The sequence below is a fragment of the Artibeus jamaicensis genome, unplaced genomic scaffold (assembly GCF_021234435.1).
Source record: "Artibeus jamaicensis isolate MK-2021 breed Jamaican fruit bat unplaced genomic scaffold, CSHL_Jam_final contig_391, whole genome shotgun sequence".
In the NCBI taxonomy this organism is placed as follows: Eukaryota; Metazoa; Chordata; class Mammalia; order Chiroptera; family Phyllostomidae; genus Artibeus; species Artibeus jamaicensis.
In genome coordinates this window covers 21,544,880-21,570,938 of record NW_026521814.1, presented here as the reverse complement: position 1 = coordinate 21,570,938, position 26,059 = coordinate 21,544,880, and the positions used below count along the sequence as shown (strand labels likewise).

The window sequence follows — 26,059 nt, the reverse complement described above, 5'->3', positions numbered from 1 at the left end:
TGTGAGATTATGTACTTCATTGGTTCAAAGCTGCAAGTATTCAGATATTAACATCTTTGAAATGAATGTATATTACAGTTGGAGGGGACATAATTTGCACATTTTTAATAGTACATAAATAGTACAATTTAACATCAATGGCACCCCTACATTTACAGTCAACTAATTTTTGACAAGAAGCCAAGAAAATAGTCTGTTGGACTTCTGGCCAAGATGGTGGTGTAAGCAGACACACTTCACCTCCTTGCACAGCTACAAGGAGGATCATGGCTGACCTCAAAACAAAAACACCCAGAACTTCTAGAAAACCGAACTGTATGAAAAGTCCAACGACCAAGGATTTAAAGAAGTCACATTCATCCAGACGGGTAGGAAGGGTGGAGAGGGCATGGTGTGGTGGTGACGAGGTCCCGCAGTCACACGTGGTGGGTAAATATCGGGAGGCACGCCACGGGAGCAGGCCCAGCCCGAGGAATAAGAGAACAGGAACAAACCTTCCTGATCTTGGGTAGTTTTTTTCTTGAACGACTCAAGGGGAAAAAAATTAAATATAGATGAAGAATAGATATTTCTCGAAAGGAGATACACGGATGTCTACTAAGTACATGAACATGTGCTCAACATCATTATCACAGCGCAGTAATACCACTTCATACTCACTAGGATGACTGTCATCGTAATTTTTTAAAAAGACATAAAATAACAAGTGTTCGGAAGGACGTAGAGAAACTGAAACAATCATATATTGTTAGTAGGAATGTAGGATCGTACAGCCACTTTTTACAATAATTTGGCAGTTTCTTTAAAAGTGAAACAGAGTTACTGCGCGACCCAGCCACTCCACCCCACGGTATCTATCCGGGAGAAATGAAAACACGTCCTTACGAAGACCTGCGCGTCAATGGGCACAGCAGCACTACTCACCATGGCCAGTAAGTGGGAACAGCCCAAATGTGCACTCACTGGTGAGAGGACAAACAAGGGTTCCCGGAACACTACTGAGCAATGAAAAAGGAACAGAGCACTCACAACACGAGTGACCTGCCAGACACAAGAGAGTGCACACTGTGTTCTGCTCATATGAATATCCAAAAGAGAGAACTATATAGACACAGGAAAGTATATTTGCCATTGCTTAGGGTTTGGGATGCAAATGGGGAGCGGCTGACAATGACCATGAGGTTTCACTTTAGTGTATGGAAATGCTCTGGAATTAGATTTATGGTAAGTTGTACCTCACTGAAGCTTGTGAGAAAACAAGTGACAAACCCGTCAGGTGGTCAGGGGGCTGCAACGCCGCACAGAAATGTGTGTATGTAATAAAGACTTGTTCAAAATTAACAGAACATAACAGGAGGGTAACAGACCAAGAATAAGACTAGATAACACAAAACAAAATAGACCAAGAAGAGCTAACGAGAAAAGACTTAACCTTACTAGAAATCGGAAGTGCACCTTAAAACCAGATAAATGTTTCCCCTTACAGACTAAGAAGGGTGCTTTCATGTTCGAGTTGGAAACAAGCCGTATCCATTTTCCTACATGGCAAACACATATCAAAAGTATGTTAAAAACACATCCTTTTGACTTCTGAATTTCACTTTTAGAAATGGATTTTAAATAACTAAAATTCAAACAAAGACTTATTTAACAAGGATGTTCAAGGCATTTTTAAGTAATTTAAAAAAACAGCAAAATACCCAACACAATAGGAGATGGAATGAGTAGATTATAATTTTATGTACTTCTACACACAGAGACATACACACACATAGGCACAGGCCAAAGGCACACACACAAACATGTTACACACACAAACAAAGATATATCCTACAGCCCCTGGTTTCCAGCGTGGTGGGGCCGGGAGGTTCCTATTTCCCCTTTTGCCTCTCAGTGTTTTCTCATTTTTTAAGTTAATAATCCTTCAGTATTTGTACCATGTTTTAAAAGGGGGGGGGACAGTAGTGTGCATATGTTTCCATTAATTCTCACACACAAATTCGTTAGGAACCTCCATACCCCCTTCTTAATTAACTTTATGTTTATATTTCATCTCCCCCATACAGAGGAGTTGTAGTTCCCAAAATTCGAGAATGTGGAAATTGAAAAAGCTCCACCCAGCAATTTTTATAAGCATTTTCCTTCCTGTTTTTCAATTCCTTGTCTTAAGAGTCAAACTATTAAAAGTGTATATTGCAAACAACAATTCACTAAAAAATCAAAATTCTGTATTACTGAAAAAATGTAAGTAAATCATTTCTTTTGACTTAATTAAAAAAATAGTTCCTTAATTAAGAAATTCCAACAGTGGTTAGATGTTTGTGTTAATGAAAGGGTGATCTGATTTGTGAACTTCAGTGTCTCTAAAATGTCTTTAGAAGAGTAACTGTTGATGGAAAATGACAATAAAGATGTCATTGTCCAAATGACAATGAAGATGTCCCTAACTCCAAAATGTTCGCAGTCACAGATTACTGAAACACGAACCATTTGTGAATATAAATGTAGATTCTAAAACCATAACCTATGAAAACGAGGAAGTGTTTCTAATTTCTGTACAGCTGCCCCAGAAACACCCTTTATATGAAATTAGATATAATTTTTTCCCAAAAGCAAACAAGAAGAGTCAGAGAAGTAGAGCCAGAACAAAACACGATGCAGTTCATTTCCCTGGGATCAGAATTTGTTTACTCATTGAGCTGCCACCACCAGAGGGGACAGAGAAAGGACACTGGCGGACCCTTCCCCAAGGAAGTCTGACGGGAGCCGGCAGAGCACAGGCCCTTTGAAAACCCCCTCGGCCTGATCAATGCTGGTCTGTTCCCTCCAGTGACGAGAAGGAAATGGTCCTGAAAGCATCTAACATTTTAAAACAAAAACTCTTTGCTGAAGATTTTTTTTTAAGCCAAGTCAGTGTTAAGTCTTTACAAAGTGGGTATGGGTCAGTCAAAGTGGCCAGGGAAGAGGCTTTGAAGGATATGAATTCAGTTTGGGGAAAACATTTAAAGTGTTAAAACTGTCACCTGGTAATAAAGAATGTGGACTAATTGATTTCTAGGTTGCCTACCAGCTCTCCAATTGCATCTTTCTGTTACAGAGGATAACAGATATATCTGCAGAAACGGTTTCATTAAGAAGAAAATTTCTTAGTTCTATAAAAACTTATATTAACAAAAGAAGGGAGACTATGGTTCTGTGTTTTTAAGTGTCTAATTTGCAGGACTGTTGCAATGTTGCAACTGCAGAAATATCTAGACACAACTCTGAAAGACAGACAATTCACCAAGAGGACCAAGTCATACTTCAGAAGCTGTTTTAGAGTTTGCCTAATTGTTTTAATGGCAATGAGTTGGAAACTATGTGGCACAGAGGCTCGAGAGTAGCTGCATATTTCCTATTTTCTATTAAATACAAAGTGTTGTTAATACCCAGAAAATACTCCAAAACATTTTTCTTGACCAGAGAACTGGCCTGGCCAGGGTTTGTCCATAGGCTAGAGCCAAGCCCTTCTGGGAACTAGTGGTCAAGTATTCCAGCAAGCCAGTTTGGGTGGGTGGGGGAGTAACCTGACTTCTGACCTTCTCTAGGACAGACATTACTGGTGAAAGGTGACATCCATTCACAGGACGTGGAAAGCAGAAGCATCTCCTCTTTTTAAGGGACATACTTAACCATCACACCAGCAGGCCCGGGCCTTTGCCAGGCCAGCTGTTGCCTGTTCTGCCCTCTCCGGGCAGATTGTCAGTCTACTGTTTTTCAGAAAGACTCAGTATTGAGAAAACAGGTCACAATCAGTGTGTTAGTAACATCCACTCCTAGAAAAGGAAAGCATGTTGCAAGGACAGGATTTTCCCCATACCTTCATGGACATCACCTCATTTCACTCACATGACATCCCTGAGGCATAGGTATTACATGTATGAGACAAATGGGAAAAATTAAGGCTGGCAAATTTTGTCCCTTGCCCAAGGTCACATCTACTGAGTGTCAGAGCATGAATCTGAACAGACACCTTCTAAATCTAATTTGCATTCCTCATAATCACAGAGTCAAAGCAAAAAGAACGAGGGCGGGGACAAGGCCTGCTTACATAAGCATGGTTTTCACCCTAAGGAAACTTGCAGTATAACCAACACTAAACGGCAGAACAGAGAAAAGGGCCCCATGGCAATAGAATAACGCCCCCCCCATGACCCACCTGCTGCCCAGAGACGTCCAAGTCCTAATCCCTAGAACCTTACATGTGACTTTACATGGTAAAAGAGACTTTGCAGATGTAATTAAATTAAGGACCTCGAAATGAAAGATGACTCTAGATTATCTCATCAGGCCCAATGCGATCACCACAGGGAGGCAGTGGAGGGAGTGTCCGATGATGCAGGCTTTCTCAAGACGGGGATGGCAGCCCCTGCTGTGCGTTAAGACAGAGGAAAGGGCCACACGCCAAGGAATGTGAGTGGCCTCGAGAAATTGGAAAAGGCATGAAACCAGATCCTTCCCCAGAGCATCCAGAAGGAACCCGGCACAAGGAGACACCTTGGAGACACCTTGATTTTGGCCCATTGAGACCCATTGTGGACACCTGATGTCCTGCGCTAAAGGTCATCAATGTGTGTTGTTTTTAAGCCAAGTTTATAGTCACTTATTACAACAACTGTAAGAAAGTAATTCAGGCATGAAGACAAAATTGAAATAACAGACCACCCCACACCTGCTACACGAATATCCTCAACATTACTTTGCATCCTGACGTAATACCGTTTGCAGTATATTTACTTCCTAAAACACAAAGATCATTCATCCTAAAACTAAATCACATGTTAACTTTTGCTCACGGTGTACTCTTCCACACCCACATTCAGACAAACTAAGTGTGTTCTCTACCTATCAATCATCTTGGTGTAAAATAAACAAATCTTATCCCAAAATGATCCCTTCATTTTCCTAATTCCACAGTTCTTCAAAGGTCATCTGATTCTGTCAATTTAGGGAAACACTGGTTTTCAGCCATTATGCAAACCTTGGTTAAAACTACAAATTGGGTGAAGTTATGAGATAAAAGGCTTTAAAAATCCAAGAGCCCTGGCTGGTGTAGCTCAGTGGATTGAGCACGGGCCTGCGAACCAGACAATCATGGTCTGATTCCCAGTCGGGGCACATGCCTGGGTTGCAGACCACTTCCCAGCAGGGGACTCATGAGAGGCAATCATACATTGATGTTTCTCTCCCTCTCTCCTTCCCTTCCCCTCTAAAGGTAAATAAATAAAATATTTTAAAAATAATAATAAAAATCCAAGAGGGCAACTATTGTATCAATGCAAATTGTAATATTTCAGTAACTACCCAAATACATAAAATAAGACGGTAAGCCTTCCTTTCACATCCTAGGTGTGGCTTTGTATACATATTATGTCAAGGAAATTAGCAGAAAAAAGAAAAATAAGGAAGACATGCTGGAAAGAAAGCTAAGAGAGCATGATTTGCAGTTAACTCCCACAAATCCAAGAGAGAGATTTAGACTGAGGTTTCCTTTTATTCCTGTAGGCTCACTAACACATATGTATAATTCAAAAAGTCAAAGCAGCAAGTAAGTTTGCCATCTTGGATTAAACTTTCTAGTAAATTAAATTTTTCATCACAGACATTTTCCCTTAATTATTTAAAAGGCATGTCTCCAATATTTTAAAGATACCCATATGATAGTATTATACTTTACATAGTTATACCAAAATTAATGACTAGGAAAATTAGCAGACTATATACACTGTAATGTTCATGTCAAATCTACTTAGCATGGCCAGAAACCAAAGAGCCAAGACCTACCCACAGAGCTCTAGATCCTTTTTTTCAAGGATTTTATTCATTTATTTAGAGAAGAGGGAAGGGAAGGAAAAAGAGAAGGAGAGAGACATCAATGTGTAACTGCCCCTCCGGTGGCCCACAACCCAGGCATGTGCCTGAATGGGAATTGAAACCAGCGACCCTTTGGTTTGCAGGCCAGCACTCAATCCACTGAGCTATACCAGCCAGGCCTAGATCCTTTTATTTTTAATACAGTGCTCTATGTGTGTTAAGCTTTACAGTAAATTTATTTGGTTAGACTGCTAGTTTGGAGTATCTTTTTAAAATCCATTTAGAACTTTCCTTAGCTTACTTCCATCTTCATTTCTTTTTTTGGTCTTATTTATTCATTATTAGAATTATTGGGACAACACTGGTTGTTGAAATTATATAGGTGTCAGGAATCCAATTCTATTAACATAGCACTGGTATAATGTATTGTGTGTTCACCACCCCAAGTCCAGCTGCATTTCCTATCATACCCATACTACCCTTGCCATGCCCTTATAAAACCTGTATGGGAAGTCCTCATGCAAAGTTTGTTGGCAAGTTCTAGGACTCAGCTAAACGGCACATAACGAAACCAATTTTACCATAGCCTACCTGATATAAACAAGAGTTAAGTTTCTATGTGGGTCGTCCCCAGACAGTTAAATAATGTCCAGTTGCCTCCTTCATTTTGGTATAAATCTTTTTGTCTCTACTGCCCAGAATTAAAGTAAAATAAAATTACATTGGTTTTCCAAACATATTTTTGAAACCTTCCCTTGTCTCCCACTACCCAAAATCATGCCCTGGGGTAGAAAGAAACGTACACGGTACAAATTCATCTTTCCTCTTTAAAGAGCTAAGAAACCAAGTGTGATGCTACTTTAAAATCAAAATCCAGACTTCCTTCCTTGGCCTCTACTACACGTCTTAATGTATGTAACAAACCACAATACAATGGCCTTCTAATAAATTACATACACGGCCTAATATCTAAGGTGCATCTTTGGTAAAGTAAGATTACTCTATTTTTTACTCAGTAATAGATATACATTGTATTCATAAAGGATTCTTTCTATTACCTGGTTTTGCAAACAAAGAGAAAAAGGTACCCTATTATTCCTTTTTTTTTCTTCTGAAGGATCCTAGGCTTTAGTTCCCTGTACAAGCTCATAATCTATCATTTCTTAGCTGTGGGAGATAAGAGGCTTGACTTTCAAAGGTGTAAGACTTAGACCCAGCCAGTCAGATACTACGAAAAAAGCTTTGAGTCCCCAGCAAGTGATGCAGAGAGGCAGGGATGAGAATTCTCGTGATGTTGTTCCCCAGTTAGCAGTACCGAGTCCAGCAGCAGTAAACCCGGCACTAACGGTTCCTCTCTCTGTTAGCATCTCTTGGTTCCTGCTCATTTTTCAGGCAACTGGTGAGTTACCAATACACTTCCAGTAAATTCCTGTTCAGCTAAATTTAGCCAGAGTCTATATATTTATTACTTTTCATGAAGAACCCAACACCTGCATAGAATATATACACATGTGCAATCCAAACGTTACATAATACTGAGCAGAAATAAACTTGTTCCCTGCCTTGCAGAGCTTACAATCTAGCCAGGAAAACATGCATATCATAAGCAAAAGGAAAAGAAAAACAAAAGAAAGAAAACCAATATAAACTGCAGCATAATGAAGAAAAAGAGCTGTGCTTAGCACACTAAGGCTGCTTGTGGACCAGAAGTTGACCTACAGGCAGGTGGAGGGGAAAAGACTCTTCATGATATTTAACAACCACCATTTAAAGGAACCTTACTATAACGAATTTTATTATGGTTCTGCAGTTAGCTGAATTCTTTAGAAAAAAAAAAAACTGTTCTGTTTTTTTCTAAAGAGAAACAGCCCAAGAAAGAAATGAGCTTAAAGTACTTCATACAGTTACAAACTTCAAATGTTGACCCCGCCACCAACGGCGGGCTTCTCATGGCTCAACTACACTTTCAGACTCACCAGCTACCAAAGGCCACACGTGTAGCACCAGTCTATTCAGAGGATGTAGGACAGAACCACACATACCCCTCAATACGAGTCCTTATATGAACTTTCCTGGGTGGCGGTGCACACAGCTGTCCAGAGCTCTTCTCTTTGCCTCACCAGATGACAGCTCAGATATGAAGAAACGAGATCAGGCGGGGACAGAAGTGACCCTGGCTCAAAGCCTCACGCCACCCTGGAATGACATCTCTTGGGATGATTCTATAGCTTAGCTTTAGGGTCTTGCGAAGACCATGCCAGGGATCAGAGTCACGGTACTCAAGGAACCCCAAAGCCACAACATTCTCATCAGATACGTATCGCCTATTTATGGTTTTCCCCAGTCGAAACACAATTTACCAACCAGAAGCCATTTTTGGCATGAGCAGTACTATCTAAATAGCTGCTTAGCCATTCATGACCCTGTAAAATAGAACGAGAAACTTAACAGAAGATCAACTTGGCATGTAGAATTGGAAAGGCTTTTAATAACCATTTCCCAACAGCTGATTTGATAATATACAATTGTAACATCCCTATATGGATTATTCAGTTAGGTTGCATTGTGCTGGAGTCACAAGCTACCCCGGTATCCAGTAATCAATAACAAAAGATTATTTTGTACACATACATTGTGGGTCAGTGAGAGTCTATGCTTCACGTCTGCCTCACTTTGGGACCCAGGCCAAAGGAGGACCTATCATTAAACTATCACTAATCAGAGTCATACTCCAACTCTTATACTCTTCTGCTCATGTTTAATCGGCTAGAAAAAGTCACATGGGCATACCTAAGTTCAAGGGCTTTCCCAGAAGTTTTAGAAACATGATATGGGTGAATAGCTGTAACAGCTATCATATGAATCAGAACTAATTTAAATAAAGTTATTTGATACATTTTCTTTCTCAAATTAAAAAGAATGCAACCCCTTAAAACATGAATGTCTCTTCTGAACTCAGAAACAATAAAGCAGACAAACCAATCAATTTTAACTCCTCCTTATCAGCCCAAGAATGTAGTATAGACTATAAAAAAGGCACATAATTTTCCAAAAGAACACTGGAAAAATGACAGAGCCTGTGTTTGAAGCCAGGTCTGTGTGACTCCAAGGCCCATTTCCTTTCCACGGCATCACGGTGTGGAGCAACCACGAGTGAGTGAAGAACAGTCCAAGGGCAAACTCCACAAGAGAGTATCAGAAGCTTCCCCTCTCTCTAGAAAGAGAGGAAGAAATACAGGACTGAAAGATGCAAAAGTTCTCTCCGCTACTATGAGACAGATGGGAACATATGGGTAGAATCTGAGCAGGACTGTTATGATGTGCATATTTTAAAAGGATCACTCTGGTGCCGCAGAGAACAAACGATCACAGCATCCAGGGCAGAGCAATGAGGAAAGAACTGGAAAGAACAGTGAGGTGTGTGGGCGCCCTGCCAACTGCCTCTCGGGTCTCCTGTCCAGGGTTCTCCAGCCTACTCTTTGCACAGGATGCTGACCAGTGGGAAATGCACTGCTGCCCAGGGGCTCCCAAGTGGATTCAGCCAGAGAGGACGAGGTACAAAGGGCCAAAAGGAGGAAGGAAAGTGAGGTCAGGGTTTTATTCCCCTGCCGTTCCCTTCAGCCCCTCTGGGCTGGCTACTGCTCTCTGACAGAGCCACAGCTCCTGTCAAGTGGCTCTCTCCACCGAATGCTCTGTCTAGGCAGCTGCTCCTTTCCAGAGCTCTGGACCTCCCTTCAGGCCCAGAGGTCAAATTTTAGCTAGTGCCTGGGCACTGCTAATCCGAAGGACCCTGCACAATCCTTGGTCAATGGTCCTTTTACTAAAAGCTCCTCAAACGATCCCAGTTTCAGGGTGCCGCCTCTTTTCTGGCAGCACCCTCACTAATTCAGGAGTCAAGGGCAACAGTCCAGGTGAGAGACAATGGTGGCTCGGAGCAGGCTGTTAGTAGCAGAATGACGAGTAGCGGTGGATTTCTTACTTGCTGACAAATGTAATGTCAAGCATAAGCCCAGATTTTGACCTAAGTAACCAAAAGGATAGAGTGTTGTCCACTGAGATTCATTTCTTAAATCCACGAATCAACAGAAAATATGTGCAAATATATTAAGAGTAGCTCGTAGGAAGCAGAACATTATGGCTTACAGATGCAAAAGTGCTTAGTCTTAATGTAAATTAAGGGATGCAAATTAATATGACAACATAAAATAGAATATCACATTACATATATTATATACATATACAAGACATAATCATATTATAACACTATAAAATTGACAAAGATAAAATATATGCCGCCCTAGCTGGTACGACTTAGTGGACCAAGCACCGGCCTTCGAACAAAAAGGTCACTGGTTCGATTCCCAGTCAGGGTACATGCCTGGGTTGTGGGCCAGGTTCCCCAGTTAGGGGCACATGACAGGCAACCAATCAATGTATCTCTCGCACACAGATGCTTCTCTCCCTCCCTCCCTCCTCTTCCTCTCTCTCTAAAGAGTAAATAAATAAAATCTTTTTTTTTTAAATGCTGATAATTGGCATTGGTACCGGCATCACAAAACATAGGTGTATAAACGTTAGTTAAGAATAATTTGTAGTTATCTACCAAAACTTTAATGTACACATGCGGGGTATTTTGATCTAAAAACCCCCTGCTGGGACTTTATCCTACACACACACTCACACAAACACCGCACATGGGCTTTTCACTACAGCAGTAGTTAGAGCAACAACAGACTGAAAACAATCCAAGTGCCTATCAATAAGAAATATGAGTAAAATAAACTGGGCTACATATACCACACAGTATTATCAGTAATTTGCAAACAATGAGGTAAATCAATATATATCAATATGGAAAGATCTATGGTCGGTATGGGATAAAAGTGGGGGAAGTCAGAAACCTAACAGTATATTTAGTATATTCTTATTTGTGAGTTGCCCTTTTGTATGAATAAGAAAATTCTAGAAGGATCAAAAAAATTGTTTAGAATGATTGCCTTTGAGCAGGCTAACGTGAGACAGTCCTATTTTTCACCATATACCCTTTTGGACTGCTTGGATTTTTTTTATGCCAAGTGCACGCATATTTTTTAATTAAAAAAAAATAGGATATAAAGCCAAACTTCAAAAAAGAGCAGAATAAATTATCTGGCACTGCACAAAAACCTATGGTGTTGACATCAGAAACCTATCCGAACAGTTCAAACTATCAAAACTGAACTACAGTTTCATCTTCTTAGTAATCACATTTCGTTAGAAGAGACAAATGCCCTGACCTCGCCTATTCTCCAGCACAGGTCTTTCTCTATCTGTGGTAAACCTGAGCCCATTTACATACTTTTGGGGTTTTCCAAATGTCAGCCATACATGGAAAAAACCACAGGTTTTAATGTAGATGGTCTGAAATGGAAAAAAGCAAACACGTGACCTGATTCCTATGAGAGCTGGTTTAATGAGTGTCAGTGATCACAGTGCTGAATGGAACAGTCCACATCATAATTCCTGTTTAACTGATGCTATAATTCCCAGAACGAATATATTTTAGAACTAACAGGAAGTAACAATACGGAAAAAAGAATTAACTTTCTGTAGGCTTATCTGAAAATAGTCTATCAAAGCCAGCAAAGCAGAATCCCTAAAAAAACTGTAAAACTCTTGCACCCGGAGAATTGCCGCACTATTTCTTTGAGGTTTCTCTAAACTGTCACAAATATACATTAACGTACCAATCCTATATAAATGTATACAGGACTGTATCTTTTATTTCACCAATCTGAATGTAAATTTAAGTTATTTCTTATTTCTCATCTTCCTTATGCTATTTTTCTCCTTACTATTACAATCATGCCTGACACTAAAATTTGTCCCTACAGATAAAATTCTAATGTTAGCAGAACCATACCACATTGTTTTCCCAATAAATTTTGGATAAGAATATTTGTTAAGCCAACGCCATCTACTATAATGCAAAAGATTCCCCAACTGGTTTTGGTGGCACAACCAAGCCTTCAATATATTCACCATTAGAGAGATGACCTTCTAGAGTCGTCAGTGAGTCATGCTTCAATCCCGCCCACAGAAAACGGACTAAAAAAAACCTTACTGTATCTAAGACCTCCCTCTTCTCAGAAGAGGTGCAAAAACAATTCAACAGATTCTCCCCAGATTTCCGCAGACTGTCGTGATCGGCCTAAAGTTGAAGACATTCAAAGCCGTGGAAATGCAATGTATCTTTAATGCTTTTACATGCCATACAATCAGGGGGAAATCATATAATAAATCATTTGTCTTTCTGTAACTTTCTCTAGGGATCTGAAGTGCTATGAATTATTTTATTAAGTTTTTACATTTAAACGGAAGCAAGTGCTTTCAAAAATTAAATGACACTAAAAAAAGTCAAATGACAAATTTAGAAAAGAGGTCATTGCATCAACATCTACCTGTTGCATCAAATTCAATTGGCTGGCACCTGCGGTGTGAAGACCAATCACACTTGAGGACTTGCCCTCCTTCCACAATCCCAGGCTGGGTAGTGTTTGCTTTGGGTGCGCCCACCAGAAGAAACATCCTGCTAAAATACAAAAGGGAAGATGAGATTTTAAAAATGGCGCAAAGCATAAACAATGACTCAGGAAGAGCAACAGTTCTCTTGATATTATCCACAAAAATACAGGCTGGGGCAAAAGTAGGTTTACATTTGTCCGTATGATAAATAATACAATCATTAATAAGTAATGATACAAGAATAAACTGTTTTTCATGTATTCACAACTGTAAACATACTTTTGCCTTGTCCTGTATTTTTTAAAAACTTTCCACCGAGGGCATAATGTTCATTATTCATCTGGAGCTCTCTAATTTATATACATTATTCAATATAGTTTATTCATGCTAAGAACATAAGGCAACTTCATTTCAGGGTTCCATGTCATTTAAAAATGTATGCAGGTCAAATTTAAATAGGTACAGCTTATTATATGTCGATTATATCACATCAGAGCTGTTACAAATGTACACTGGCTGGGGTCATGGAAGTTTTAATTTTTGTTTGTGTGTGTGTGTGTGTGTGTTTGCTATACACTTTCTATATCCTGACTGTTAACAGGAAAAAATGATTCTAAATAAACAATTCTGAAGCATGGTAGTTCTAAATATTATCATTGTTCCATGTGTAAAACTTGTTTTATAACTATTGTACTTCAATTTTTTTAAATAGTGACTAACACATTTCTCCTCAAAACATTAACCTAATTAATCCCTAGCCAAAGAATCGGATCATTATTGAAATTTATTATCAGGGTAAAATTATAGGAAGACAAAGTAATCAGGAGTCAAATTTTTAAGTAAAAGTGATCTTGTCTTCAGTCCTTTACTACTGTGGAGAACAGAAGGCGCTTTACAATAATATGACAAGTTCAGGGACCAAAACAAAGCCTCCCAGGGTGATGTGACCGTAAATTCCTTACTGGGCAGGTCACGTGGGCAGCCACACCCCAGTCATACAACTGCTTTAGTAAAAGGTTCATGCGTCCCTTAAGCAAGGGCTGTCCCGTGTTCTGTGCATCCAGCATAACACACCTTTGAAATGCCTCTTCTCAGACCCCTGAAAATGGAAGTCAGCCTCAAGAGAACAGTCTTGTGAACTACCCCGCAATCCTTGCTTTCTCCCACCTTCATGTCATACTCTTCCTCATTTCCCTGCTTAACTCAAAAGGCACAAAAAGGGCTGCAAACTGCCATTCTGGGAAGCAGTTTACTCGGTCTGCTGAGATCTCGCTTCCATGTGGCTCCTGTTTGGCTCAAGTAAATATAAAAATTCTCTTCAGGTTTGGATGTTCTTACTTGGGCAATCTTAAATATGGAATGTGTCCATTTGAACTTTTATTTTTCAATTTCATTTCTTGTGTGTGTTATCTGCCAAGTCATGTGTCGAGTGTTCGAGAGCTGGCTGCAGGAACTGCTGCATTACGAATATCCTGCTGTCTGACGCTAATGTGCAAACTCTATATTCAAAATACACAAAACTCCCAACAAAACCACACCCTCTGTAATAAAGCTTTATGCAGTCATACTTGGCATCAGTGAAACACCAAGGCTCGCACTCTCTCTTCACAGCGAAGTGACTCTGGGTAAGATATCGATTTAGTTCTCATTCAGCAAAAACGTTCCAAAATAAAAAATTTGACTATGAATAAGAGAGCCCTCACCCCCCCCAACTGCCATTAATAAGAAGGCAGCTCAATGTCTTCACACCCTTCTTTTCTACAGCAGAGCTGAGTAACAGCTTAATTTTGTGTATATGTGAATTTTTTCATTTCAGCAGGTAAAAAATGTACCACAAAACGTACCCTCTTCATGTGAATTGAATTATTTTTAAGTGTAACATGGGGAAAAAAAGAAACATTTCAGACAAGTGTGCTTTCAGGGGCTACATGTAAAAAGGAGGAGAAACATTTCTGCAACAGTCGTAATAAACGTGAGTCAAGCACAGCTCTGCATATGATTTTGGTGTTGTGGATAACAGCCAGGTTCCAGGAGATCGGGATGGGAGAGCTGGTTCTCAGAATATCTAAAAGCCTACAAGCGGCCCTGGCCAACGTGGCTCAGTTGGCGCATCGTCTGACTGTGGTTTCTTTCTGCTCGAGTCACGGCACAAGCCTAGCTAGGCTGCAGGTTCAGTTCCGGGTAAGGGTGTGCATGCACCATACGTGTGACAACCAGTAATGTCTGTCTCTCTCTCGTTAATGTTTCTCTCCTTCTCTCTCCCCCTCCTTTTCCTTCTAATGTCAATGAGCACGTCCTCAGGTAAGGTTAAAAAAAAAAACCTACAAGCGAAATTCATTTCTGGTGTCATCACATACCATGTTACACAATCCTCTACAATTTTTTATCAAAGTTATTCTCCCACTTTGCAATAAATTACTTCCTTGAATGTAGAGGAATCTAATTCATCTTTGTACCTGACACATAATAAGCACTCAAGAAAAATACTTTAAGCTGACAGCTGAGTAGCAAAGTAAATTTGATAGCTGTAGGTATTACACTTCAAATAGCCAGATATAAATAAGCCATTTCTACCACCCCAACCTCTTTAGCATGTGAAGAAACCATCTTCTAATAAACATCGATTATTTAAATTACGTGTAAAATTCCTTTATTTTGGATTTCAGATACTTTCTCCACTTGGCACTGTAAGACAGAGAGGGCTGAGAAGTTAACAGGGGGCTGAGTTCTGAATGAGAACTGCAGCATGAGTCCCTCACCTGGCAGCCCGAGTGCCCTGGGTGAGACCAAGAATAAGGCTGCTGCTTTTCATCAGACCATTTGCACATCAGAGGCATGAAATGGTGGTAGTCAGATGTACTAATACGGGTGTTCATCAAGTTTTCCCAAGCATACCTTCGTGTGCAGTCTTGCACATTGGGAAAACGCTGCAGAAGTGGGAGACTAATATAACATAAAAGGAATGTGTGAGCACTGTCCGTTCCTAAATGCCGGGTTAATGCGGGGAAAGAAGCTGAGGAATAAAGTTCTTTGTCTAAAATGTCAACATGTGAAGTTAGAGGATTACAAAGTTGTTAAAACAGAAAAATGGAGAGATGGAGAAAGCAGAATTACCTTAGAAAATGTTAAAGTCTTAAGAGGGAGTTGTGCAGAGAAAAATTAAGTATTTGTGTAGCACAAAGGCTATAGGATGGTGAAAGGCGCTCTCTGAAAAGTTGAAGAAACATAAAAACAACACATCACAGAACACAAAAGCCTATTAATGTGTTGGGAGGGTGCATTTTGTCATGTGTTGTTTGAACACAATAACAAACCAAAAAGCCTCTTAATAAAACACTTCATAGAAAATTAAATAATTGTTACTTGAAATTCATCCAAGAATATCTAATGAATGAATGTCTACAATAATTTAATGAGGGAAATGAAAGTGACCAACCAGGAAAAAAATGTTTGCAATATGAGCAGTATTGTCTAAGGGACAACGTTTGGGACTGAAGGTCCCTATTACTGGATAAATTGACTGAAGAAGTCATTTAAAATATATGCATCTCAGTCCCCGATATCTCAGTTCAACGGAGATAACAATGCCGACTGTAATTACCTAAAAAAATGAATTTCAGAATGTGGATAGTACATTAAAAGCATGCTTAGAAAATCTGAAAGCACCATAAATAAATGTTGGGAACCGCTCTGCCTGGTTTCAGACATTGTAACTACCTCCCATGGCAAAGGATGAGTGAGTGACCTCTGGAATGTGAGCCACTTAGGAGACAAAGCTTGTCTCAGGTAGCAAACCGCTGCTTCTGCTTACTCCCCTGCCCCCAAAGCATGCTCCTAAGAGGAGGGGCAACCTAAGCCAGCCACGGTCACTTGGGAGGCCATCATGGAAGGACTGGGGGGGGCCTGCCACAGAGAGGGAGCGATGGACCCTGCCCCCCCCCGCCCCCCGGCTATTCTGACGTAGCCCAAGTCCCCAAGTCCTCAGGGAGAAGTGCTTCCTGGCTCTAATCCACTTAAGCCTAAAAGCCTATGATGCAGGAGGCCGTACAGCTCCTTACCTTGCTAGAGCAGTCTCTGGGTAAATCAGGCATAAGAAAGAATTCCTAAAAGTCCTGTAAAACCTGCTTTGCTAAGAGTGTTTTCATTCATATGTTTAGGGTCCAAGCAGGAAATGAGTATGTCTCCCAAAGTTTCTGCAACCCCCTTTCCTGACAGACACTGACTCAGACTAAGCCCTTGGATTTCTTTGAAATGTTACCTACTGTTTGATCCTTGCCGCCCTGTATTCCTGTGTATTACAACCCAATAAAAACTGTTGAGGAAGGGGCTCCTGGCCTTTCTCCTCTGAGAGATTGGCCACCTCTCCTCCCCAAGCAGATCCTACCTTGGTAGTGTTACTTTCATCTGTGGTGGACGGTGGGGACTTGTGGGCAAAGTTGCCCCCACACATAAACACAAGAGATAATGTCATGAGAACTAAAAACAATTAATAAAATACTCCCTAATAACAGGGGAAATATAATAGTTAAAATCTATTTTTACTGTATTTTTCCATTGCCATTTATCCCCTCAGACCCTCTTCCACCTGCCCAAATCACTACCCTATTGTCTGTGTCCTTGAGTTCTCTATTTTTTTCTTTTTTGTTCTATCCCTGAATCTTCCACCTCCCCACAAAGCTGTCAGCCTCCTCTCTATGAGTCTGTCTATATTTTAAAATCTATTTTTTAAAGAGCTTTTCTTTCCTTGGCTTTCTCAAAGGGCCATTAATTAACTCAAATGCAAAATCTCAAGGAGAAAGGAAGAAGGGTAGGAAGTAGTTGGCTTGCAGCATTTCCTGACAGTGAGAGAAAGCTTGGGGAAGATAGATACTCACGGTTAGCTGAGGCTGACAGAGATTTCACTAATTAGCCTCGGCAATCTGAAGCTCAGCAATTTAGTTTCCTGTGTGTGCAACTTTCTCCTGACAGACGACCGTGCCCTCCAAAAGAGTATGCCCCAACAACAGTAGCATGGTCCCCACTCTCCCCATTCTTCTTAAAAGACTTGAGACATTTCCATGAAATGAGTTCGAAATTCAGATGTATATACACAAGCATGCCAAGAAATTCTAAAAGATAAAGGGCAAAGTGTGTGCTTACGGTGTGGGCAGAGGAGTAGGAGCAGACAGAGGGAGGGAGGGGAGAGGGAGATGGGAAAAGAGGGAGAGAGGGGAAAGAGAGAGAAGGACCCAGGCCAGAGGATGAGGGAAACTAACCAGGAGGATGCCCTCAGGGTGTACTTGCTACCCAAAGGATTACTTTAAGGGCAGCTGCTTCGGGGAATGTGACCTTGACTACCAAGGAGAGGCAACCAGCCAAACAATGACAAGCACATTTTTTAAACCCTCCAAATGAACTCATCTGGCTGCTTTCAGCACTGACTCCTCTCTCCAAGATTAAGTATGTTTAATATATTTGGCTGACTCTGGGTTGACCAATGAGCTTCCACCAAAAGGGACTTCTGAAAAGTTATGTTATAGTTTATTTTAAAAAGTATATAAAAGTTTAGAACTGAGTGTTACTTCAGAGCTATTTGATTTTCATTTTAAAAAATGCTACAGAGTCAGTCTATTTATGATGTAAAACAGATGCACTAACTATAAACTGTATATATTTTCCCTTCTCTTTTATAATGTCCTATAAACCTTGGGCCTTAGTTTGGAATAATCAACACAGGAATTAATTTCTAAATAATAAGGCTATACGCTATGCATGTATATTGTTTATGGCAAGAAAAAAAGGATATAGCCAAAACCACACTGAAGTTCCTGAAAATAAGCTGGTGTCATTTTGTAGAGTTTTGAAGATGATTACAATGGTGAGGAGAGAAATGGGACACGTGTTTTTATTTATTTATTTACTTACTTATTAATTCTTTAATCCTTACCCCAGGAAGATGTTTTATTGATTTTAGAGAGATAGGAAGGGAAGGAAAGAGAAAGAGAGAGAAACATCAATTCATTGCCTCTCAAATGTGTCTAACTGGGGATTGAACCTGCAACCTAGGCATGGTACCCTGACCAGGATCGAACCCTCAACCTTTCAGTGAATGAGGACAATGCTTCCACCAGCTGAGCAACCCGGCCAGGATGGGACATGAACTTGTAAAAGTACATGCAGACTGAGACAAATTGAAAGGGGTCTTCACCCACAGTAAGCAGTTTGGGCTCTCTGGCCACAAAGAAGCACTGTTGAGAAAATTTTAGCAGCCAAATACCAGGATCAAAAAGATGCTTCAGTAAGATAAAACCATCAGAAACATGTAAGATGTGTTGCAGGTGTGAGAGCCAAAAGGTGGGCAAAGAGATAAGGACCTGAACGCCACGGGCCACACCTGTGATGGCTGGGCTGAAATAAGGAGGTCGCAGCAGAAGTGGAAAGTGGAGATACATTAACAAGCAAGAATTTCTAAGACCTGCTGCCTGGTGACTAATCACGGGCTAATATTAGGAGAGTGCAGTTATGGAAACAAAGAAAAATGGAAAATGAGAGGGAGGAATATGAAATTATTTCCAGGGCGACAGAGAAAATGATGGCACCATTAATAGAAACAGAGGTGTAACTGACATCTCTTGGTGAGAAAGAGTTCATTTTTAGTTGCATTGACGTATGACTGTCCAGTCAAGCAGAAATGATCCACAGGCTGTTGGGGTATGAAGTTAGGGCCCTACTTTTGGATCTAAGATGCCCCCAGGGCAGCAGTTTTATTTTGAACGATCCTCAGGGGTAGCAAATAGGAAGTTAGGATTGAGAACTAACTATTCTGCAGGACCTTCTGGGACCAAGGCACACTCACCCACCCTGTGCCCTTGGGGTCGGAGAAACATGAAGTAACTGTAAATGGGCTCCAATAATGTTTCATAGGGGAAAGGGCAAGAATTCTAACCCAGTGCTACTTATTATAGCATTATTTTAAAAGAAATACATATGTGAAATGAACACTACATAATATGGTTGGAGAATAAATAAGAAAACTGTTCAACTTTCTCCCTAAAATTTTAAAATTTGAACACAAAAGTTAAATAGATTTGAATTTCACACAATGTCTCTTTTAATCATGCCCTGCCTCCTACCCCACACACCAACCCAAACAACTAAAGCCTGAAAACCCTTCTGGCCTCAGCTTCCCCGTTTGTAAGAATGAGCTCATCTGCTTCCCTGCTTCCCCTGGTGGTTTGTTCATAAAGTGAAGTAAGATAGCCTAAGTACAAGTGCCCTGTATATTATAAAATAGGTTAACTAATGTAATATATCATTATTATCATTAAACCTACGATGCAAAATTTTTAATTTCTCCAAATGTTCTCGTCAAGAAAAATATGACTTTACCTCTTGGCCCATAAATGATCTTTAAACTCTGTATAAGTGTGGCAACGTGGCCACCATAAATTAAGGCATACAGGAAAAGAAAATAAGACATGCTTATTTTTATTTGCATAATTTTTAAATCACTAGTTTTGTGACTTTTTCTTTCATACTTAAAACTTACTTCTGGAGTATTTTCTTGAGGAGTCATCTTAATATTTTTTATTAGTGCCTTATTTTTCATTTTTCTTTAGTAAACATTGATTCATTAGTTTTTCAAAACAATATTGAAATAATTCAATAATGATTTTCTATGACAAGAAAAATTAAAAGACAGAACAATTCTATAGCTTGCCATCGGCATTTAAACAATTATAGAAACTGGAACAGCAAAGAGAGACTTTATTACTGTCGATTCCTCATTAATACAGGTATTCTTTCTTTAGAAAAAAGGAATCTTAAATACTTTTTATTATGTGGATTATTTTTTCTTAGAAGTTTATAATCACACCAATTAACTACAACAATGCAGCTGGCAGTATTACAAATGGCATGCCATGTACCTTGAATTCCACTGCTTGCTACATTTTGAAGTGCCTTTTTACAAAATTAAGCATAATTTTGCATTATTCTTTGTTAAACCTGAAAAGCTTAGTGACAGAAAGCTCTGTTTATATATACTCTGTTTCTAAAAAAAATCTCAAAGTTGATTTCTATTTTTTTAGATTAGGCTATACCCAGAGTTTACTAGTTTAGCAGTAACAAAATCACTGACAATGTCAAGATATTACATGAAACCAAACCAAGGTTAATTCTACCTTACGTCTGAAGGCCCACGTGGGAGATGCTGTAAACCTGTGAGGTCATAGTATATTCAACAACTACAATGACTAATCAAAGATTAGTCATCCAGCCTCCGAACCAAAAACAGTAAATATCTCAGGCCAACAGTTCGATATTACTGCATTTCCCATAGTAAAAACACTTCAAGTTCATCCTCTTGTCCTGTATCTTTACACTACTAACCTCAAGGGGTTGCCACCAATCAAGAGCAACATTTGCAAAACACTCCATCAATTATGAAGTATATTAAGTGCTAACTCTTGCTAAGTACTAACTCTTGACACAAGACAATGCATTCTCAAAATTACTAGAATTTCTGTATAAATTAAATCTAAAAGAGCAACGCTGGGAGCAACTAAAATCGTCTGTGGCATACAGACATAAACTTAAAAATATCTGGAAACAAAAAAAGATAACAGACAGATAAAGCTGACAAATGATTGCATCAAAGAGAAGGTAGTATAAAAAAAAAGAGAAAGTCGCCAAAAGTTAATGATTACTTCGATCATTTTGGAAAATCCGTGCTCAGGTCTCACAGAAAGCCCTGAAGCTGGAAACAGCAGAGTTCACTACATAAAACAACCTCCGCTTCCACTAACTGCCTCCAACCTATTTATTCACTGTGGCAATGGTTGTCACCAAAATGACTGATATTCCACAACTTCCAGAAAGACTATGAGAAAGAATCCTGAATTCCATAACAGTCATGGAAAAATATTTAGACCACCTTCAAATGAGACGTGTATAAATTGGAAAAATGGTCCTACCTAACTACTAACCATCAAAATGATCACCCCTCTCCCCCCAAAAAAACAGCACCTTAAGACACTGAAAACAATTAGAAACCTAAGTATGTTGTTACAATTTCTAAGAACTTAGAAATTCATCCTCTTGAAAACACGATTTAAACATCAGAAGACAACCCATGAACACTTACTAAATCAGTATTTCTAATGCTAATATGGAGGTGGGTGGGGAGACCGTTGTCAGCGTAAAGTCAGAGACAACTTCTCGTCCAATAATGGCAGTAAGTCTGTTACAAATCCTATCTTTGCAACGTTGGTAATTTGAACACATAACTGAATTCTTAAATACTGCAGTGTTCAAACGACCTGTAGTGAGTAAAAACTCAGCAAACATCCTTCTTTCCGAACAATGACCTACATAATGAATCACTATAAAAAGAACAGATGAGACATTCATTTCATCTGTTCGCCCTTAAATGTGCAAAGGTCTGACATCCCAGAGATAGGGGACAATGAATTTACTATGACAGTATGGTCACTTTAGTCATCAGAATGTCTGGAAGAGTGAATGAGGAGAAACGAATCAGCCAGAAAGGCGGAAAGAGGAGGGGAAGGGCTTGTTTAGGGAAAACCAAAAGAACCCGTGTTAAATCTATGAAGCAGAAAACGGCTACCGGGAAGGCTGAGAGGTACCGGAGCAACAGAACTAGTTGGATGAAACTGACCACATCCCCACCACTGAGAGAGGCGGCGCGGAGTCCAGCCAGACCAGCCTTTGTTGATTCTCCACTTTCCCTGAGTTTTAAGCACAGGTCGGCTTCAAAGATCTCCCTCTCGGGAGAAGAGAGGAGGGAACTAGGTGGTTGGCGGGTGCCAGGGGTTGGAGGGGTTTCATCTCCCCAAATGTTTCATCCACCCAGCACCTAAACAAGCCTGTGGGGGTCGGGGAGGGGGGGGAGGTGCGGACAGACAAGTCAGCATCTCTGCCGGAGATGTCTCTCCCGGAGATAATCTCTCCCGCAGATCTCTCTCCCTCTTGGGAAATGCAGGGTGAGTGCGCGCAGTGGGGGAGGGGGTCGACTCCCCTTCCCAGAGGGGCCACTTACGAAGAAGCGCTGGGCACGAAGAAATCCACAGCGAAACCAAAGTAACTTCCTTCTGGGCCAGAGTACTCGGCAGGACCGTCCACGTCTAGATTGAAGGCTCCGCAAAGAGGCAGCAGGAATCCGGGGAGAAGGAGCAGAAGGCGGCGGGGACGAAGGCGAAGCCACTGCCGCGGCGGCGAAGCCATCGCTGAAGCGCGCGCCGGGCGCCGAGTCCCGAGCCACGGCCACCCCAGCCGGAGCGCACTGTGCCCGCGGCCCGCCGCCTGCGCGCGCGGAGACCTGCGGGCCTCCGGCTTCCCAGCAGCCCCAGACAGCGCCCGGGCGGCGGGAGGGCTGAGCTTCGCACGGCCGCAGGGGAAGTGGGGCGCAGGGCGCGGGGCGGGGGCAGCAGCGCGGGACTGCGGGAGTGAGCGCCGCACCCCCCCGCCGCCAGGGGCAGCGACGGCGGGGGGAGGAGGCAGGGGAGGAGGAGGAGCCGGGCCGGGAGGCTGAGCCGCCTTTCGGGAGGAAGTGCCGGAGGAGAGTCTTCCTCCCCTGGGGCGAGACCGATTGCACTTCCTAGCGACACCGTGTGTCCTTTGAACGGGCGTCTGTACCGAGGCCCCAGACCCTCAGAGTCCGTGTCTCAGTCGGCAGCACTCCAGGTGGTCCAAACCCGCCTGCGTTCTGAGTAGCACCAAGGACACCCCTCTTCCCCTGGTCCTGCCAGGAACTCCCGTGCGACTTTTATTTTAAAATAGGGAAAGCTTTATCGGCTTCTCCTGTTTCTGCTACTTAAAAGCCTTAGCAGGCTCTTACAAACGAAACTCCATAATTAGTGGTCGTTTTCCTCCCCATTCAATCCCACACACAAACACTGAACTTAATTATAAACTTGCAGAATGCTAGCCCAGCCTCTTCCCCGAGGAGTTGTGTTAAAGCCTAACTTGAGTGGTCCAGGAAGGACTGACAAGGCAAAGAACTGGTAAAAAAAAAAAAAAAAAAAAAAAAAATTAAATCAAGTCAGACTAGCTAAAACCTTATTTCTACTTTATCAGCTGAAATCGTATGATTTGTTATGCTCATTGATTTAGGGCATTTGTGTAGAAACACAATTTTAGAGTAGGAAGAAAGAATATGCACCCCTTTCTTAGAGAATAAGTGTCCTTGGGCTTGCTTGCCCTTGGTATATTGCACCATACCCAAAGACTAAGAGACTTCCTTGAGGTCAAGAACCTTGACCCTTTTCTTTATATTCCTAAATCTTAGCACCTTGCCAAGCAAAGAGTAAGCCATCAATAAAGTGTTGAATGAAAGAAAAAAGGAATGAATGAACACGAAATAATGAGTAAACTTGTCCAGAGAAGTGACTTTCCCATATTGTGTATCACTCACTAAGAATCTGGTGAACAAGAGACTTCAGGTCAGAATAGCGGAGTAGGTAAACCTGGTACTGGCATCATCCCACACCACATACAAATTACAACTGAATTGCAGAACCCCCATCTTTGAGGACCACATGAAATCTAGCTGGATGGAAGTCCTACAACTAATATATAGAAGCCACGTGGACACTGGTAGGAGAGAGGAAGATGCAAGGGGCTGGTCCCACACCCATGTGTATGAGATAAATATTAGGAGGGCTATCTCAGCTGTAGAGGTCCCCCCTGAGGAGTGAGGGGTCTAGAGGGAGAGGTCTCAACCCCATGCTGGGCCCCCCCAGCTCAGGGTTGCTGTGCTGGGAAGAGAAGTCTCCATAACTTCTGGCTGTTTAAACCAGTAGAGACTGTGAGTGAGTAAGACAGGGTGCTACTGGACTCTCAGGCCTTCCTCTTCAAGGGTCTGTGCACAGGCTTACACAGACTCACCTCACTCTGAGCCCCAGTACTGGGACAGAAGCTCAGAAGGTACCAGGGACATATGGGGGGGGGACTGAATTGTGTAGCTTTAGGGCAAGGCCTGAATGGACTGCTTTCTTAAGACAGAAGTCCTGGCAGAACCCATTGTTCCATTGCTTAGCCCTCCCAGTCCAGGCACAGGCAGGTACCATATCTGAGTCTCCATCAACCTGACCTACCCTGTTCCTCCTGCCCTAATAATTCCCTGACACCCCACCCTACTCAACTTGAGGGCCTACCCAAGCTGTTCCAGTAGCTTTTCCTGGTAAATAGTATGTCTATGTTTCGACTCATGCGATGGACTTTCCTAAATTCTCTCAAAGGTTCACAAACACCAAACAAGCAACATCTAGCTTCAGAGTGTCACATACTTCTTGCTAAATGACCCTAGGCCCAGCACTAATGGCAGTTGAACTCCATTCACAGCTTGCCTTCCCTGGGCCCCTCCAGGCCCAGCACAAGTGGCAGCCATCTGCAGATTGGTTTGTAGCTCATGCCAGGTGACCCTGGGCAGGGCCAGTGGCTGACCTTGGCCTGCACCTCCCAGGAGGCCCTAGAGTCAGCACACCAGGTGGCCAGCTTCATACTATGCCAGGGCACCACCTAACCACCTCCATGAACAACACACTGAGGGCACATGAAAGATTTCTCTCCCTTTCTTTCCCCTCTCTCTAAAAATAAATAAAAAATAAATAAAGTCTTTAAAAATATGAATAATAAAATCACAATAAATACATATCTATCAACAATTAATTAAAATGCAAATGGATTAAATGCTCCATTAAAAAGACATAGGATGGCCCAATGGATAAAAAAAAAAACAAGAGCCTTATACAGAATGGTCACAAGAGGCTCAATTCAGATCGAAGGACACATACAGACTGAAAGTAAAGGGATGGAAAAAAATATTTCATGAAAATGGAAACAGACAAAAAAGCTAGTGTAGCAGTACTTATATCAGACAAAATAGATTTTAAAACAAAGGCTGTAACAATAGAGGAAAAAGGACTCAGCAATTCCACTTCTGGGTATTTACTCAAAGAAACCCAAACCACTAAATCAAAAAGACATATGCATCCATATATTCGCTGTAGCACCATTTACAATAGCCAAGATATGGAAGTGACTTAAGTGCCCATCAGTAATGAATGGATAAAGAAGTGGTGCCTATATACAATAGAATATGACTCGGCCATCAAAAAGAATGAAATCGCCATTTGCAATAACTTAGATGGACCTAGAAGGTATTGTGCTGAGTGAAATAAACCAGACAGCCCTGGCTGGTGTGGATCAGTGGGTTGAGCACCAGGCTGAGATCTGAAAGGTCAGCAGTTCAATTTCTGGTCAGGGCGCATGCCTGGCCTGCTGCCAGGTAGGGGGTTTTCTCCGTCTCTTTCTCCCTCCCTTACCCTCTCTCTGGAAAACAAATAAAATATTTTAAAGAAAGTAATAAATCAAAGACAAATGCCATATGATTTCACTTATATATGGAATCTAAAAAACCAATGGACAAGCAGAATAGAAACGGACTCATAGACACAGAAAACATTTTGACTGTTGCCAGATGGAAGCGGATTGAAGAGTGAGTGAAAAGGGTGAAGAGGGTAAGACGTACAAATTGGTAGTCACTGCAGAGTCATGGGATGTAGAGAGAGTACAGCATAGAGAGTGTGGTCAGTAACATTACAGTAAGTATGTATGGGGTCAGGTGGGGTGATCGCTTCGTAAGTCATAGAATATCTAATCACTGGGCTCTACACCTGAAACTAATGTAATACTGCCCATC

At 41.3% G+C, this 26,059-nt stretch overlaps 1 protein-coding gene across 2 annotated transcripts in view; it reads right to left on the bottom strand.

The window, feature by feature from the left end:
- The window catches only part of ITGAV (integrin subunit alpha V), an 83,929-nt gene extending 61,104 nt beyond the window's left edge, over nt 1-22,825 (bottom strand). Inside the window, exons 1-2 of one of the 2 annotated variants that reach the window (XM_037136822.2) lie at nt 22,397-22,825; nt 12,294-12,424 (exon numbers count right to left, since the gene is read on the bottom strand). In XM_037136822.2, coding sequence (XP_036992717.2) covers nt 12,294-12,424; nt 22,397-22,581 — 316 coding nt within the window. In that variant the 5' untranslated portion in view covers nt 22,582-22,825. The remainder of the gene's footprint in view (nt 1-12,293; nt 12,425-22,396) is intronic. The other variant, XM_037136823.2, reaches the window with a different exon arrangement.
- Between the last annotated feature and the right edge of the window lie 3,234 nt (nt 22,826-26,059).